General features: G+C 38.0%; 1 protein-coding gene across 1 annotated transcript in view; it reads left to right on the top strand.

Annotated features, from left to right (window-relative positions):
• Nucleotides 1-449: 449 nt before the first annotated feature.
• Nucleotides 450-18,914, top strand: part of CCDC15 (coiled-coil domain containing 15) — a gene marked incomplete at both ends in the record, with an annotated part of 89,565 nt that continues 71,100 nt past the window's right edge. Inside the window, 3 exon segments of the mRNA XM_080719499.1 lie at nucleotides 450-629; nucleotides 3,386-3,535; nucleotides 4,316-4,513. Of these exon segments, the coding sequence (XP_080575625.1) occupies nucleotides 450-629; nucleotides 3,386-3,535; nucleotides 4,316-4,513 (528 nt within the window).

The raw sequence follows: 18,914 nt of genomic DNA on the forward strand, positions 1-18,914 counted from the left end.
TTTTTTTGTGTGTGTGGTACTGGGGATTGAACCCAGGGGCATTCAACCTCTGAGCTGCACCCCTAGCCCGATTTTATTTTTATGTTGATGAGCTGCACCCCTAGCCCGATTTTATTTTTATGTTGATGAGCGCCCCACTACTTGCTGAGGCTGCCCTGAGCCTGCGATTCTCCTGTCTCAGCCTCTGAAGTACATGTGATAACAAAAGTGCGCTACCACGCCCATTTTAGAAAGCAGTTTTTAAAACTTTCGTCTTTATTTTTCCCTTTTTTATATTTTTTTTCTCTTTCTCTAAAATTTCTGTTTTTCTCCTTCCTGGCAGGCTTTTGCCTCCTTAGGGCTTCTCCCTAGGAGATCTGCGACTCAAATGTTAGGTTTGAGATTTTAAAGCGGTCCTTAAAAAAAAAAAAAAAAAAAAAAACCTCTTTTCTCCTAACCAGAAGTCACAGATGCCAGGACGTATGGCACCCTGCAAGAAACCTCGAAGTACCACAAAGTTGCCCCTGGCTTTAAACCCCATGAAGAGCAAGGACGTGTTGGCAGTGCTGGCCGAGAGGAACCAGGCCATAGTTCCAGTTGGCGCTTGGGTGGAACCTGCCTCACCAAATAGTTCGGAAATCCCAGCATATGTGAGTGTCAGTTTAATCCACATATGGTGCCCCTCACCACTTTTTCTTAGCCTCTAATTTTTGATGTTTAGATAAAGAAAAACAATTGGAGGATGCTGTTTCTGTTCTAAATAGATTATAGTTTTCTACTAGGGTTATGGAATAAGCATTTATTTGTCAAAACTTAGTGCAGCGGGCCTCACTAAGTAGCTGAGGCTGTCCACAAACTGTGATCCTAGGGTCTTATCCTCCCGAATGCTAGGATTACAAGCATGTGCCACCATACCTGGCTTAGTGCAGTTTTAGTTGGCCATAATCAAATATTACTTAAATAGTTACAACTCACTTACTATAAAGGCCATAATACATGAGTCAGGATATGTAAAGGTTTTCTTTATAAACTTTTGATTGCTTGCTTTGTAGAAGACATAGGTAGTGTCTACATCTTCCAAATGTTCTTTACAACTTAGTAGGGATGGCAGTTGGCCAAACTTCAAGAAGCATTAATTGGTTGCTTAAAGTTTATAAGTTCTTCATTGGAGATTCAGGCAGAGAGGGGAAAGGGTCTTAACTATAAATTCAGTGTGACAGGCACCTTTAATTGTTCTTTCCTGTCCTGGCATGTAGTATATCTTCAGGAAATATTAAAATAATGTGTGCGGAAATATGTTGTGTTTTAGTCCTAAAAGAATGGAGATGTAGTAAATACAGGTGGTAGGGAGAAGCATTTCAGTTGAAGGGAAACTTGCAGAATTTACTGGTGTGATACGCATGTTTACATTGTGATTTTTATATCTCATTTAATACATGAAGACAATTGTATAAGAAGACTTTTGATAATGTTTTCCCAGATTGACCCTTAGCTATTCAGATTTTATTGTGACATTGTATTAGAGTAAGTTGTTGTGTATCTCCTTTTCTTGGAGGAATGTCAGCTCCTTGTGCATAAGGAAGAAATCTTTTATCATCACACCCCCACTTTTTTATTTTTATTTTGATGTTTTTGGTGGTACTGGGGGTGGAACCCAGGGGTTTTTCTACCTCATACTCTCAGACCTATTTTATACTTTATTTGGAAACAGGGTCTCACTAAGTTGCTGAGAGCCTCACTAAGTAACTGAAGGCCAGCTTTGAACCTGTGCAATCTTCCTGTCTCAGTCTCCCAAGCGCTGGGATTCCAAACCTGTGCCACCATACCTGCACACCCCCACTTTTATCTTAAGTAAATATTGCCTACTTAGCCAGATGTGTAGTGCACACCTGTAATCTCAGCATTCAAGAGGCTGAGACTGGAAGATTGTTGTTCGAGGACAGCCTCAGCTACTTAGTGAGCCTTGCTGCAACTTAGTGAGACCCTGTTTCAAAATGAAAATACAAAATAAGGCAGGGGGTGTAGCTCGGAGGTCAAATAACCCTGGGTTCCATCCCCAGGCCCACAAAAAAAGAAAAAATATTGCCTACTAAATATAGGTACTAAGAGCCAGGTGTGGTGCACATGCTTGTAATGCCAGTATTTGGGAGGCTGTGACAGGAGGATCCTGGTTTTCAGACAGCCTCAGCTACTCAGGCCCTTTGCAACTCATTGAGACTCTGTTTCAAAATAAAGAGCAAAAAATAGGGCTTTCTTTTGAGGTTCTTGATAGTTTGCTGCATAGAAGCTCTTCAGTTTAATGCAATCCCACATATTGATCTTCATTTTAATTTCTTATACCTGTGAGGTCTTGTTGAGGAACTTTTTTTTTTTTTTTTTTTTTTTTTTGGTGGTACTGGGGATGGAACCCTTGTACCTCCGGACTACATTTCCAGACCTATTTTATATTTTATTTGGAAACAGGGTCTCTTAAGCCAGCAAGGCTGGCTTCAAACCTGCACGATCCTCCTGTCTCAGACACCCAAGAGCTGGGATTACAAGCCTGTGCCACCACGCCTGGCTTCCAGGTCTTTGCTTCATCTTGAATTGACTCTTGTGCAGGGTGAGAAAGTGGGATAGAACCCATTTCCATTTTTGTGCATATAGATAGCCAGTTTTGTTAACATCATTTGTTGGAGAGGCTCTTTTTGGATAGGATGGAGATGCGGGCTGGTAGATTATCGATGGTGATTATTAAATACATTTCTTAGCTGGGTGTGGTGACGCATGCTTGTAATCCCAGCATTAGGGAGGCTGAGACTGGAGGATCGCAATTTGCAGACAGCCTCAGCTACTTATTGATGCCCTCTGCAACTTAGTGAGACCCTGTTTTCAACTTAAAAAGAATAAAAAATAGGGTATGAGATGTAGCTCGGAGGTTGAATGCCCCTGGGTTCCATTCCTAGACCTGCCAAAAAAAAGAAAAAAAATCTTGCCCTCAAAGAGTTCATAATGTAGTGGAGGATCAGGGAGTATTATATTCAGTAACATTAATAAAGTGATAGGTCCTATAGCATGAGCTAAGAGGAAGACAGTGTTATGAGGTATTAGAGGTGGATTTTAGATGGTTTCAAAGATACTTGGAGTAGGCCTGTACTAATTGGAGATGAGAGGAAGGACTTGATAGGTTAAAAACTGAGCATCCTTTTGAGTATGAAGGCATTTTATAGTAGGATATTGGGTGAGTGGTGAGCTTTCTGGCATTTTTGTGCTGTTCATGAACTCCCATGATTTTCTTACTCTTCTGGGAACTTTGGGGAATGAATTATTTTTTTCAAAATTATATCTGATTTGTATGTGTTTACAACAGCCTTAATTGGTAAAACGACTGACATTTAAGTTTATTTTCTGTCTGCTATCTTTAAAGACCTCAGCATACATAATTGAAGAAGAACTAAAGGAACAACTAAGAAAAAAACAAGAAGCTTTGAAACATTTTCAGAGACAAGTCAAACACCGAGTAAATCAGCAAATTAGGCTGAAAAAAAAGCATCAGCTTCAGAAGTCTTTTGAAGCCGTAAGTTCAAAAGTGAGCCCAAGTGATGACTGAAAAGTATGTGTATCACGAGAAAAGCTATTAAACAGTAACAGAATCACTTTTTATAATTCTATGCTTTGTATAATCTGATTTTCTAGTGACTTCAGTAGATTTTTACGTAGAGAAACCATACTCTACTCCTGTGTTGTTCTGACTCACTTTTTTGCTTTCACCAAATAGTTAAACAATGTCAGAATTTTTGACTCAAAACTTCAGTGAATTCTTGCTTTGCCACTTACTAGCTATTGTGACCTTGGATTACTTACTTAATGTTTCTGATTGTAGTTTCTTTTTCTGTAAAATAGAGAAATGATACTTATCTCACAAGATTGTATGAGTAGATGAGATAACCTAAAAAATTATCACATAGTGCCGGGCATGGTGGTGCACGCTTGTAATCCCAGCACTTGGGAGGCTGAGACAGGAGGATTGCACAGGTTCCAAGCCAGCCTCAGCTACTTAGTGAGAACCTGTTTCCAAATAAAATATAAAATAGGTCTGAGAGTGTAGCCCTGAGGTAGAAAGCCCCGGGTTCCACCTCCAGTACCAAAAAAAAATAAATAAATAAAATAAATAAAAAAATTATCACATAGTAGGTCCCTGGTAAATGTTAATTTCTCTGTCAGCTAACTCAACTGAAAATCTGTTGGCTGCTTAGAGGCATTATGTGATTGTACTGGATTGGAGTAGAATCTCACTGTTTTTTTTTTTTTTTTTTTTTTTTTTTTTGTGTGTGTGTGTGTGTGTGTGTGTGTGTAGGCAGAAAAAGAAGGTTCTATAGCCATAGCAATGCAATCTTCAGATCCAGCATTCTTGACGCCGAAAAAGACAAGTGTTTTCCCAAGCAATTTTAATGTTGCCATTGGAAATTTTACGTTACCCTCTTCCCAGCTGCTTGAGGTTGCAGTAGAAGATGGAGAGAATCAGAATGAATTATTTCAACAACAAGCCCAGGCTGTAAGTATACCCTCATCCTTTAAAATATGACATAAAATGGGGTATGAAATAAGGATTAGGAGTTCATCACATTGAATTCTACTTTCTATTACGTTTTTGTTTTGCATCTGTAAAATAGTGAGATAATGCTTAATATTTTTCTAATTTATATTAATTTATTTTGGTAAAATACTTTAGAATTATCTAAAGAACGGTGCCCAAAGTGTTAGAATTCAAAACTTATTGGAACAAACTTTAGATCAACTGAGTGTGGTGGCACACACTTGTAATCCCAGTACTTGGGAGGCTTAGACAGGAGCATTGTAGGTTCATAGCTAGCCTTAGCTACTTAGTGAGGCCCTCTGCAACTTAATGAGACTCTATTTCAAAATAAAGAATAAAAAGATAGGGCTGAGAGTATACCTCAGAAGTAGAATGCCCCTCGTTTCTATCCTCAGTACCACAAAAAAAAAAAGAAGATTGAGTCAAAGAACATCGATTTTCCTATTTATACTGAAATTATGTTCTAGATAAGTTATCAGTTTTTAGCATAGAGACAGACGGGATTCTTTCTTGTTGCACAGAGATTCAGTACATCTAATAGTCATTTTATCTATTACTTATTTTTTTTTCTATTTTTCAGTTTTAATCTGATTATCACAAGAAGTAGATTTGTAGTGATAGGTCAAGTAATAATATAAGCTCTTAACATATCCAAAATTTTGAAAAAATGTAACTTTTATCTACTGATTTATTTATTAAACCTAATATTTAAAAATTAACTACTATAAGTACATTCATCCACTCAAATTACTTTAGTACTTCCAGTCGGCTCCTTCTTTAGTATACTAGAGCTTTTGTTTGGTTGATAAGTTCTTCAACTCTGCTTTAAGAATTGTTCTTCATCTTATTAAAAAGCACATTTCTAGGCATAGTGAAAGGAAGATAAAAAATGTGAAAAGTGATGATTGTGAAAATAAAAGTTGTATTATTGCTAAAGTTAATATATTTTGTCATAATCTAAGTAGGCTACTAATATAAATAGGGAAAGGAAGTACATGTTATATAGAAATTTATTTTTAAATTTCCTTTGTCTAAAACTGATTTTTTGTCATTGATTTGTAGTAGTCATTTTTATATTTATTTTTGTTTTATTTTTTAAAGATTATGAACAAATATTAAGCAAATATTATTGAGCCAGGAATTACATAAAGTACATGGGATAGAATATTGGCTACTATAGATCTAGTCCTTGCTTTCATAGTACTTATAAAATTCATCTGTATAACACAAGAACTCATTAACACATATTTGACAGGTTTATTTCCACATAGATACACAAGACTAGTAGACCCCAATCTCTTAGATAATAATGTAGGCACATTTTCTGTATTTGGTGATAAGATTATGCAGTAGGAATTCAGAAAATTTTAAATTCTGAGGAAATAGTAGGGGAAGAATTTATGGAAGAGATGGGATGAAATTTTACATTTTGAATCGGTAAGCTGAATTGAATTGATAAGTTCAACAAATTTTTGAGATTGGAGAAATAGTTAAAACCTTACAATCTGTAATTAGCTTGGTATATTTGGGAGTAAGTGGAGACTTTCTGATTGATGGCTTATAAAGGAGAATAACAGAAAATGAGGTTAGATAAGTGGGAAGAAATCAGGTTATAAAAGCCTTAAATGTTATATAACATTTTAAAAAGACTTTATACCCTATATTTAAGTTTCTTTTTTCTTAAAAGAGGATGAATGTCTAAGAATGTTCATTAGCAGCTATTTTGGGCCTGTGAACTTGTGCCCATATAACTCCATGTCAACAGATGCTTTTTTAAAATTTTTTGGTGCTTTTTTAAATCTTACCATTTATGTTGCAGTTTTAATCCACTAGATGTCACTATAAAACCAAGCAATGAAATGGTTTAAGCACTAGCTTCCCTTGTTTATCTAGAACTGATAGAGTAAATGGTAAACATAACTTATTTTCTGAATGTTAGTAGACTTCTCAGTTTCATTGTGTCTTAGAACTGTAGAACCATAGAATCTTGGTGTGGAAGTGTTTTTAAAGTTAATTTAACATTTTGAAATATTTAAGGACAAAATGATTTGACTTCTTTACTATACTTCAGAATATTTGAGTATACTTCAGAATAATAAAAAGTTGAGTTAAGGGTAAAGCAAGATTGGCAAACAGTTGATAATGTCAAATCTTGGGACTATAGTATTCTGTTTACTTCTGTATATGTTTGAAGTTTGAATGTATTTGTATTTATTTAAACTTTTAATGAAATGTTAAAAAAAGATATCTGATCCAGTCTTTCTCTCTATAAAGAATTCTTTTATACAATCTCATATATACATATGTATGTATGTGTATATATGTATTCATGTATCTGTTTTTTGCTACATTTCCATTGACTATTCTACTACTTGTTAGAATGTTCATTTCAACTATATAACATATAATGTTGTTTTTATGACTATTTGCAACATAATGAGGCAAAATCTTACCACTTTTATCCATTGATCTTAGTTTTGCTCTCACAAGTAAAAAAAAGAGTACATCAAATATTTAATTATAGTTATAAATTTTCTTTTTTTTATCTTGTTTGATTCATTCCAAATGATATTTTTTCCCAGTGTTCTTTTCAACTATGACCTTAAAACCTGAATACAGTACTGTATGTCAAAGGTGATTTGGTTGAGATCTCTTAATACTAGTATTACCCTCTTGTTCAAAGATCAGATAAGATTAGATACCTAAAGCTAGAAGCTAGAATTATAGAACTGGAAGAAATTTCAGGTAGTCACTTAAAGTAGAACCAGGCCATTAATTTTGTATGTGTGTGTGGGGTGGGTATACTGGGGATTGAACTCAGCGGCATTCTGCCTCATCATTACCTACCTACCTTCCTTCCCTCCCTCCCTCCCTCCCTCCCTCCCTTCCTCCCTCTCTTCTTTCCTTCCTTCCTTCATACTAGAGATTGAACCCAGGAACATCCTACTTCTGAGCTATACCCCAGCCCTTTATATTTTTTATTTTGAAACAGGGTCTTACTAAGTTGCTGAGGCCGGCCTAGAACATGCAATTCTCTTATCTCAGCCTCCCAAGCACCAAGATTACAGGATTGTGCCATCACACCTGGTTTATTTTTAAAATTTTTGAGATTGGAGGGATAGTTAAAACCTTACACTCTGGCCGGGCGTGGTGGCGCACGCTTGTAATCCCTGTGCTTGGGAGGTGGAGACAGGAGGATTGAATAGGTTCGAAGCCAGCCACACTGGCTTTAGAGATCCTGTTTCCAAACAACAACAACAAAAAGTATAAAAATAGGTCTGGGAGTGTAGCCTGGAGGTAGAAGGGCTTCCAGGAACCCCAGTACCACCAAAAAATAAATATAAATAAATAAATAAATAAATAAATAAATAAGACCTTACAATCTGTAATGAGCTTGGTATATAAGTTGCTGAAGATCTCTACCTTGCTGAGGCTGGCCTTGTATCTATGATTCTTCTGTCTTACCTTCCCAAGTACTGAGATTGCACAAATATACAACAATGCCCAGCTCAGCTCATACTTTTATTAGAATTGATATGTATCTACAGGGACTGAGATTGTTTTGTTTTATTTTTTTGCGGGTCTGGGGATGGAATTCAGGGCCATTGGACCTCCGAGCTACACTTCCTGCCCTAGTTTTTATTCTTTAATTTGAAATAGGGTCACACTAAGTTGCAGAGGGCCTCACTTAGTAGCTGAGGCTGTCTGAATGCTGGGATTATAAGCATGCGCCACCACGCCCAGCTTTTTATTTTATTTTATTTATTTATTTTGGTGGTACTGGGGTTCCTGGAAGCCCTTCTACCTCCGGGCTACACTCCCAGACCTATTTTTATACTTTTTTGTTTGGAAACAGGGTCTCTTAAGCCAGTGCGGCTGGTTTCGAACCTGCTTGGTCCTCCTGTCTCCACCTCCCAAGTGCGGGGATTACAAGCGTGTGCCACCACACCTGGCTTTATTTTATTTTTTATTGGTGCTCTATAGTCTCACATCATAATGTGGACCATATTGACAATACATATATTCACACAGTACTTGGCTCTCCATCCCTCTTCCCCTGTCACTTCACTTTTTCCCTCCCTCCCAATACTGAGTATCTAGGTTAACAATGTTATATTCACATGTATACACATATTTGAATATAGTTTTTCCATTAATAAACCTCAGCCTTCTTCCTCCCCTATCCTTCCTTTCTGACTTCCCTGAGGTTTTCCCTCCTTTATCTGGAGTCCTTCTGGTATCCCTAATACTCCCTAGCTTGAGCATATTAGAGAAAACATATGACCCTTCTCTTTCTGTGTTTGGCTAATCTCACGTAACATAATGTTCTCCAGGTCTTTCCATTTTCTTGTGAATGACATGATTTTGTTCTTCTTTATTGCTGAGTAGAATTTATTGTTTGTATTTCCCATAATTTTGCAATCCATTCGTCTGTTGATGGAGACCCAGGTTGTTCACATATTTTGACTATTGCAAATTAGGATTGTGTGTATTGCCAATAATTTTGCAGTCCATTCATCTGTTGATGGAGACCCAGGTTGTTTCCATATTTTGGCTATTGTGAATTGTGCTGCTATGAACATGGGTATGCATATGTTACTGTAGTTCTCTGATTTCAACCCCTTTAGAAAGATACCTAGTAGTTGTATAGCCGGATGGTATGGTGGATCTATTTTTAGTGTTCTAAGGAATCTCCACACTGATCTCCATAACGGCTGAACTAGTTTGCACTCCCACCAACAGTATAAAAGAGTTCCTGTTTCCCCACATCCTCGCCAGCATTTGTTGTTACTTGACTGCTTTTTGCTTGCCACGCTGATTTGGGTTAGAGGAAATCTCAATGTAGTTTTGATTTGCATTTCCCTGATTGCTAATGATGTTGAACATATTTTCATGTGTGTTGACTGGATCTCTTCTTTTGTGAAGTATCTATTCAATTTAGTTGCCCATTTCTTAATTGAATTATTTGTTTTGCTAGTGTAGAGCCTTTTGAGCTCTTTATATATTCTGCATATTAGCCCTCTGTCAGAGTGATAGCTGGTAAAGATCTTCTTCCATTCTCTAGGCTTTCTTGTTGATTTCTACTTTCATTCCATTATGATCTGAAAAGTTGCAGGGAATTATATTACATCTTTTGAATTTGCTGGTGCTTGCTTTGTGGCCCAGGATGTGATCTGTTTTAGAGAAGGTCCATGAGCAGTTGAGAAGAATTTACATTCTGCTGTTTCTGGTTGAAATATTTTGTATATGTCTATTAGATCCATTTGGTTTATAGTTTTCTTTAGTTCTGAAGAGTCTTTACTCATCTTTTGCCTTGAAGATTGATCTAGTGGTGTGAGTGGTGTGTTGAAGTCTTCCAATATTGTTGTATTTGGGTCTGTTTGAGATCTGATGTCCTGAAGGGTTTGTTTTACAAATGATACACACACATGTGGAGCAAACATTTACTATCATTATATCTTCTTGCTGAATTGTTCTCTTTAATAATAGGAAGTGCCTCTCTTTGTCTTTTCTGATGTGTTTTAGTTTGAAGTCTGTTTTATTGCATATCAGCATTGCTACTGTTTGTTTTTGGTCTCTATTGGTATGATATATCTTTTTCCATCCTTTTACTTTTATCCAAGAATATCTTTGGCTGTAAGGTGAGTCTCCTGAAAGCAGCAAGCAGCATATATTTGAATAGTTTTTGTAATCCATATTGCCAGTCTTTGTCTTAATTGGTGAGTTAGTGTGACGTCCAGTGTTATTATTGAGATGTGATTTTTGTTTCCTGTCATTTTGTGTTCTATATTCTGTTTGATATAATGTTATTTCTTCTTTACTTAGTTACCCCGCTGATCAAATTCATCTTTTCTCTTGTTCTGAAATTTTCTTTTTTTTCCTTCTTTATGATTTATTTCTTTTAAGTATTTTCTGTAGTACTGGCTAGTGTTAATGAATTTTTTGAGATTCTGCTTATCTTGAAACATTTTTACTTCTCCATCAATTTTGAATAATAACTTTGCTGGATATAGCAGTTTTGGTTGGAAGTTTCCTTCCAGGGTCTGGTTACATCATACTATTCTCTCCTGGCATTCATAACCTGGGTTGTAAAGTCTGGAGTGGTTTTTATTGTTTTGCCCCTAAATGTAACCCATTCTTTTGTTCTCACTGGTTTTAAGATTCTTTCCTTAGTCTCTATGTTGGTCATTTTGATTATTACATGGCGTGGGGAGGTCCTTCTTTGATCTTTTCTTAATGTCTCCTGTATGTAGATGTTCCAGTCTCTTTCCATGTTTGGGGATTCTCTGAAATTATTTATCTGAAGAGATTGTACCAGTATTGGGAAATGGTTTCAAAATGTGAAAATAATATCATTAGAAAGCCAGGAGCCTAAGAGAAAAGGCTGCAGAGGACCCAGGCACCTAGGGTGATTAGCAAGAGACTAGAGGAAGCCTAGGATCTTTTACATTTCTAAGAGAAGTGACCTTCCTGAAGGATGTGGCGGAATGCCATGAGCCTCCAAGAGATCCCAGACTTCAATAATCAACTAACACATTTTGGAGTGTAACAAAAGGCATGGGGTCTGTGCCAGAGACAGGGCTGGTCTACAGGAAGGAATCCCCACATCAAAAGACCTGCTCCGAGAAAGGGTAGATCAGTTTTGTCAGAAGATTATTGATATTTAATATCCTGGGTCCAGGAACCTTGGGTGACTTTTCTTCAAGTCACCCCCCTATACTATCTCAGGTATAGGGCTTTATTAAACTCTGTTCTGTCTTTCCATTTTTGTAATAATAAAGTAGCTTAGGCTTACAGAGTTTGGGCTAGAGCTTTCTATACCTAGTTCAGAATAAGAACCCACGGTTACATTTCTCTCACTGTTACAATTTATTGACTCTTTCATTTCATTCCAGGCCTCTTTCTGATTCTTTCTTAATGTCTCAATTTCCTCTTTCATTTCCTGTACACTTACTGTGAGGCCTTTCATCATACCAGGATTCAGAATTATTCTTGCATTTCTCGTAGGTTAGTATGCATGATTTCTTTATTTCCTTGCTTTTTTTTCTTTCTCATATTTTCAGAATTTTCAGGTCAGTGTTTCTGTTGTCTTGACATCTTCTTTCTTTTTGTGTGTGATTTGTTGATAGGTGCTGTTCTATATTGCTATTGGGAGAGATGGTTCCAGCTATTTTTCACACTTTGATATTAACCCTACAGACTGTGTCTATTATCACTCCACTTTTGTTCTACCTGTAGACAGTCAAAACTGAGTTGCTCTGTGGTACTTTCTGCTTGCTATTATGGTGGCATTAATGGGTTTCAGGTGTTAAAGTCAGATGTTCTGTCTGCCACTACCTTTATCAAGAGTCAGCTCAGTGGTGTGGGCAGAATAGTTTGTGACATGCATTTTTTTTCGTTGTTTTGTTTTGCTTTTTTTTTTTTGCAGTATTGGGGATGGAACCCAGAGGCATTCTACATCAGAGCTGCACTCCCAGCCCAATTTTTTATTCATTCATTTATTTATTTAGTGGTACTGGGGGTAGAACCCAGGGGCTTTTCTACCTCCAGGCTATACTCCCAGACCTTTTTTTTTTTTTTTTTGGTTGTACTGGGGTTCCTGGAAGCCCTTCTACCTCTGGGCTACACTCCCAGACCTATTTTTACATTTTTTATTTGGAAACAGGGTCTCCTAAGCCAGCGTGCGCGGCTGGCTTTGAACCTGTGCGATCCTCCTCCCGTCTCTGCCTCCCAAGCGCGGGGATTACAAGCCTGTGCCACCACACCCGGCATCCCAGACCTATTTTATACTTTATTTGGAAACAGGTTCTCACTAAGTTGCTGAGAGCCTCACTAAGTAGTTGAGGCTGGCTTCGAACTTGTGCAGTCCTCCTATCTCAGCCTCCCAAGTGCTGGGATTACAAGCATGCGCCACCAAGTCTGGCTATTTTTTATTTTATTTTATTTATTTTTTATTTTTTATTTTTGGTGGTACTGGGGTTCCTGGAAGCCCTTCTACCTCCGGGCTACACTCCCAGACCTACTTTTACATTTTTGTTTGGAAACAGGGTCTCCTAAGCCAGCGCGCGCGGCTGGCTTCGAACCTGCGCAATCCTCCTGTCTCTGCCTCCCAAGCGTGGGGATTACAAGCGTGCGCCACCACGCCCGGCCTATTTTTTATTTTGAAACAGGGTCTCAATAAGTTGCGAAGGTCCTCACTAAGTAGCTGAGGCTGGCTACGAACCTGGATCCTCCTGTCTCAGCCTCCCAGATGCTGGGATTACAAGCATGTGCCACCACACCCAGCTACCTATGTGTTTTTAAACTTTGATGTGTGGTGTATTGAGTGCTTACTTTTATCAGCTTTGGTTATTTTAACTTTATTGTCTGGTAGTCCTTTCCTGTGGAAGACCTGTCTGATCCAATCTTAGCTGTAGGGATTTAGAAGTGACAACAGGTTCATGTATGGTTGAGTAGTTTTGTTTCCAATAGTGAGGGTTAGATGAGAGGGGAGGAGATGTAGTGATGGGTACAGGAGTAGGGTAAAGTAGAGGATATTATTAAGTTGAGTAAGAATTTAAGTATAGGCTGGGCGTGGTGGCACATGCTTGTAATCTCAGCATTTGGGAGGCTGTGACAGGAGGATCGCAGTTGTCAGCCAGCCTCAGCTACTTAGTGAGGCCCTTGGCAACTCAGTGAGACTCTGTTTTAAAATAAAGAATAAAAATTAGGGTTGGAGGTATAGCTTGGAGGTAGAATGCCCCTGGGTTCCATCCCAGTACTGCAAAAAAAAAAAAAAAAAAAAAAAAGTATTTAAGTATAATAAGGTAGTATCTGGTTGAGATGAGAGATAGTGATATAGTAGAATTCTTATAGTTAGTATATAGTATTTAGGTATGGAATTATTAACTATCTTGAATATAAAACGAGATACAGAAAGGGGTAAAAAGCTTTGAGAGAAGAGAGTAGATAGGATAGAGGGAGGAGGCTTGTAAAAGGAATGGGGGAAGGAACAAACAAACATCCATAAAATAACAAAACAAACAACAAAAACTAACAATAATAAGAGTAAATCTAAGACAAAACCAAAAATGAAAAATAAAAAAACCAACTAGCGACAGTGAGAAAGAAAAAAAACAGTACTTCCAATTTACACATATAGGACCTGTATACTGCCTGTTCACCGTAATAGATTCTGGAGCATGTTCCAATACCTCTCATTTGCTCTGTAACCTATTATCAGTTTTTTGACCCACTTTATGAGTGTTTGTGTCCCTTTCTTGCCTTTCAGTGCTTTGTGCTCAGCTGTCAAGATGGCGGGTGTCACTGTAAATGAGTTCCATATATGTGCAGGGTTCTGCATTTTCTGACCCTGGGCTCTGTGCCTTCTGGGGCTGAGCTCTGCACCTTCACATTCTGGGTCTGCACCTCCCTACTGGCACTGGTGGAGGGTGTCCAGTGTAATCTCAGAGCCACCCCCTGTGACCTTGTGCTGGTACTGCTCTCTGGGTATATGGGCCTTTCCTGTGTCTCTGTAGGTTATAACCCGACCACCTCAGGGGTAGGTCACTAGGTTTTAGCCCACTGGAGTCCCTGGGGCTGCTCTGGGTGGTTGTCCGCTGAGAAACATGGTTAACTTACTGTCCTGTGGGCAGGTCTTTGGAGGGCACATTGTGCTGCTGCAGGTGCTAGCTTCTGGTCAGTGCACGGGCTTCTAGTTCTTTTTCTCTATCCCTGAAGCATGCTGGTCGCTTAAGATGTTGGAATTCTGCCGCTGCTTACATCACTTCAAGTCCTTGGATTTCTTTCCGGAATTTCTTGAGGCTACAGAGCTGGCAGTCACAGTTAATGCTGGGGGCACTGGCTGCCACATCAGGTCAGTCGCACGCTCGGGCTCTTTGCTGTCAATCTCGCGTCTAACTATTGGAGGTTATTTTGCCATGGTTCCCTTTTTTGTGTTTTCATTTGTATGCATTTTTGCTGATTTTTCTTTTTTCTTTTCAAGGAGCTGCCTTCTTGGTAGTTGATTTTTGTTTGTTCCAGCTACTGAGATGTACTGTGTCTCACAGTTGCCATTTTCTTCCTCCCAGGACTGAGATTTTATGATTTTCCTTGTTTACTTCATGTTGGTGGGGAATTGAAGAACTACTTATCATTCCTTCATTCTTGCCATATAATAATTTCTAGCTGGGTGTGGTGGCATATGCTTATGATACCAGCATTTAGGAGGCTGAGACTGGAGGATCACAGTTTGAGGACAGCCTCAGCTATTTAGTGAGGCCCTTTGCAACTCAGTGAGACCCTGTTTTAAAATAAAAAATGCTGGGCGTGGTGGCTCACACTTGTAATCCTTGTGCTTGGGAGGCGGAGACAGGAGGATTACGCAGGTTTGAAGCCAGCCTTGCTGGCTTAAGAGACCCTGATTCCAAATAAAATATAAAATAGGTCTGGGAGTGTAGCCCAAGAAGGGTTCCATCTCCAGTACCACGAAAAAAAAAAAAAAAAAAAAAGAATAAAAAAATCGGGTTGGGGGTATAGCTCTGAGGTAAAATGCTCCTGGGTTCCACTCCCAGTAGCACAAAAATAATAATAATTAGTGGACCCTGTTTTGAAATAAATAAAATCAGGTTAGGGTTATAACTTAGAGGTAGAATGCCTCTGGTTTCCATCCTAAGTACTTAAAAGAAAAAACAAAAAACTCTCAAGTATCTTGTGCATCCCCACATTTCCTCCTTCTTGAAAGTGTCTGGTTTTTTTTTAATCTTTTGGTATTAATATTTATATTTCTGAGTAATATGCTTACAGTGCTCTTTCTTGATTTTTTTTTTTTTTTTTTTGGTGGTACTGGGGTTCCTGGAAACCCTTCTACCTCCAGGCTACACTCCCAGACCTATTTTTATATATTTTTTAAATTTGGAAACAGAGTCTCTTAAGCCAGCTAGGCTGGCTTTCAACCTGCGCGATCCTCCTGTCTCTGCCTCCCACACGTGGGGATTATAAGCATGTGCCACCACATCTGGCTCTCTTTCTTGATTTTTAAAAGAGTTTAGGCATTTTGATTGGTGTACTATTAGGAAAGTTGAGGATTTAGCTCTTTCTAACCTCTCCTGTCATTACACTTATACTTTGTTTACCCTTTACCTTCTTTTTATAGTTATGTTATAATTATTCTTAGATTGATATTTAACATTTTTGTTGTTTTAACTGTCACTAATTTTGGTTGATTTAGGTGGTGTACTCTGATTACTTCTACTATATATGGCTTTTTGTTTTATCTGGAGTTATATTGATTTTTGATTTGCTAGATTTTCTCTGTAGTTATGAGTAATTCATTGCCATCAGGGGATATTTAAGTCTTGGTCAGAGATTTAATGTTAATCTTTGTTAATAATAACTAACGGCTATAAAAGGATGAATAGTGTGTCTCAGATTCTACTATAAGAAAAGATTTTTAGTTAAATTTTGTGTTTTGAGTATTCATACATACATAGCACATGCACATATTCAAATATACTTTTAAACATACATATATATAAATACGTGTACACATACAAATGTGTATATATAGCTGGGTGTGGTGGTGCATGCTTGTAATCTCAGTACTTGGAAGGCCGAAATTGGAAGATCATAGGTTTGTGGCCAGCCTTAGCTACTTAGTGAGGCCCTCTGTAACTTAGTAAGACCCTGTTTCAAAATCATGAATAAAAATAGGGCTAGGGTTATAGCTCAGAGTTAGACTGCCCCTGGTTCAGTCCCTAGTATCATTAAAAAAAAAAAAACCCAAGAAACTATATATGCACTACATAGTCACACACACATATGCAATTATCAACATTTTCTTGCAGTAAGAAAAGCGTATTTACTTGTTCAAATTGTTATATAATTTTATGATAGTAATATCCCTTTATTTTCTCTGGTTGTTTGTTTGTTTGTTTACTTATTTATATTACTTGATATTGAGGATTGTAACCCAGGGGCATTCTGCCTCTGAGCTATATCAACAGTCCTTTTTATTATTTTATTTTATTTTTTATTTTTGGTGGTACTTCCTGGAAACCCTTCTACCTCTGGGCTACACTCCCAGACCTATTTTTATACTTTTTAATTTGGAAACAGGGTGTCTTAAGCCAGCGTGACTGGCTTCGAACCTGCGCGATCCTCCTGTTTCCGCCTCCCAAGCACGGGGATTACAAGTGTGTGCCACCACACCCGGCTTTATTTTTTAATTTTGAAACAAGGTCTTGCTAAGTTGCTGAGGCTGGCCTTGAACCTGCTGTTATCCTCTTGTCTCAGACTCCCAAGTCTGAGATTTCAGGCCTGTATTTATATTTTTACTCAATGCTTATTAACTTTAGTCCTTGTTGGTTGTATTTTTGGTGGCTGCTGTAGCAAATTTCCTCAAATTTAATGGCTTATAATGACAGAAATGTATTTTCTCACATTTCTGGTGACCAGAAGTCCAAAATCAGTTTCACTGGACCAATATTGAGTCATTAGCAGGGTCATGCTCCCTTCATAGATTTTAGGAGGGGGATTTATTTTTTGACTTTTCCAGCTTTTGGTGTGTGCTAGCATTGCTTTGCTTCTGCCATGTCGTATCAGTCACTACCTGCATCTTCACATCACCTTCTTTTCTGTATTGAATCTCCCTCTGCTTCTATCTTATAAGAATACTTATGATGACATTCAGTGCCCTTCTGGGTAATCCAGAATTCATGCCTCATCTCAGGATTCATAGGCATTTCTGCAGAGGCCCTTTCCCCATATGAAGTTCCAGGTTACTCTGGGTGGACATTCTTCAGCCTACTGTAGTCCTCATAGTGGATCATTTGGAAGGGCCTTTATATAATTGAGTTGGTGAAGAGTTATGGAATGGGGAACACCAGAACAAACATAATACATATTTTGACTGCTGGACCAGTTAAAATATTCTGCTTAAGGAACAATAATCATTGTGATTCAAATAGAAGTTAGGAATTGATGGGAAATGAAGAATTTGACCCCTCTTTTAAATTTGTTACAATAAAGCTTTTGAATCCCATTTGCATAATGTAGGACATTACCACACACCATACTTGATGTTGAATTTGTACATGGCTCTGTGTTTTTTTTTATAACTTTAACTATATGTATATCTCTTTTTGCAAAGTGAATAACTCCATCTTGACCCTTTTAGCCACTCTCAGCTAGCTAAATCCAGAAGTCCTATGCTTGGTAGAACCAAGAGTAATGTTTTAAGATGATTTCTCTGGGTAGTGGTATAGACCTTTGGAAGCAAGGTCTAAGCAAAGATGCTATGCTATGAGAAAACAGGGTAGTAATGAGAGAGAGTATTTTTTTTTTTAATCTCTAAGCTCATAGTAAAATCCATAAAGTGAATGTGTGTGTGTGTGTGTGTGTGTGTGTGTGTGTGTGTGTGTGTGTGTTAGTTACCAGGGATTGAACCCAGAGGCATTTTATCTCTGAGCTAAACCCCCAGCCTGATTTTCTTATTTGGAACAGGGTCACTAAGTTGCAGAGGGCCTCGCTAAATTGTCAAGGCTGGCTTCTAATCTTCCATCCTCCTGTCTCAGCCTCCCAAGTACTGGGATTACAAATGTGTGCCACCACGCCTGGCTTAGAAAGCGTAATTTACATCTTTAAGTCATAGTCATCATTCCCCTCAAGGGAGAGTAGACATTATTAATCTTTCAGTGAGTGGGTTAGAAATAGTCCTGGCTAGCCGGGCGTGGTGGCGCACGCTTGTAATCCCTGCGCTTGGGAGGCAGAGACAGGAGGATCGCGCAGGTTCGAAGCCAGCCGCATGCGCTGGTTTAGGAGACCCTGCTTCCAAATAAAAAAAATATAAAAATAGGTCTGGGAGTGTAGCCCGGAGGTAGAAGGGCTTCCAGGAACCCCAGTACCACAAATAAATAAATAAATAAATAAATAAATAAATAAATAAATAAATAAATAAAAAGAAATAGTCCTGGCTTAGCCATAATTTCTCTTAGTAGTGTGGAAATATGCTTGTCCTCCACCTGATGCAGTGGTTATCTTTAAAAATGATATGAAAAAGAAGAAATGTTCATTTTTTTTCTTTTTCCCAAATGAGATTGTCCTTGTAGATTTGAGAGAGTTTAAAATAGGCTGTGCTCCTGAATGAGAAATAAACTAAGTTACTAGATAGAGATAAGGAATGAACAAAGTCAACATTTAATATTAGAGTAGTTGAAACAAATTGGTTCTTTTGAGATGGTTGTGTTCTAAGTTAACTTAGGAAGGCTTCCTGGAGAAAGGAAGATCTGAGAAAAGACTTTAAATAGTGGTAGTCTTCAAATCTTGGAGATGGATAAGAGATTCAGATTACTAGGAAAAGGAGACTTAGGGAACTAGAAAT

Source organism: Muscardinus avellanarius (genome assembly GCF_963383645.1).
Source record: "Muscardinus avellanarius genome assembly, chromosome: 1".
NCBI lineage: Eukaryota > Metazoa > Chordata > Mammalia > Rodentia > Gliridae > Muscardinus > Muscardinus avellanarius.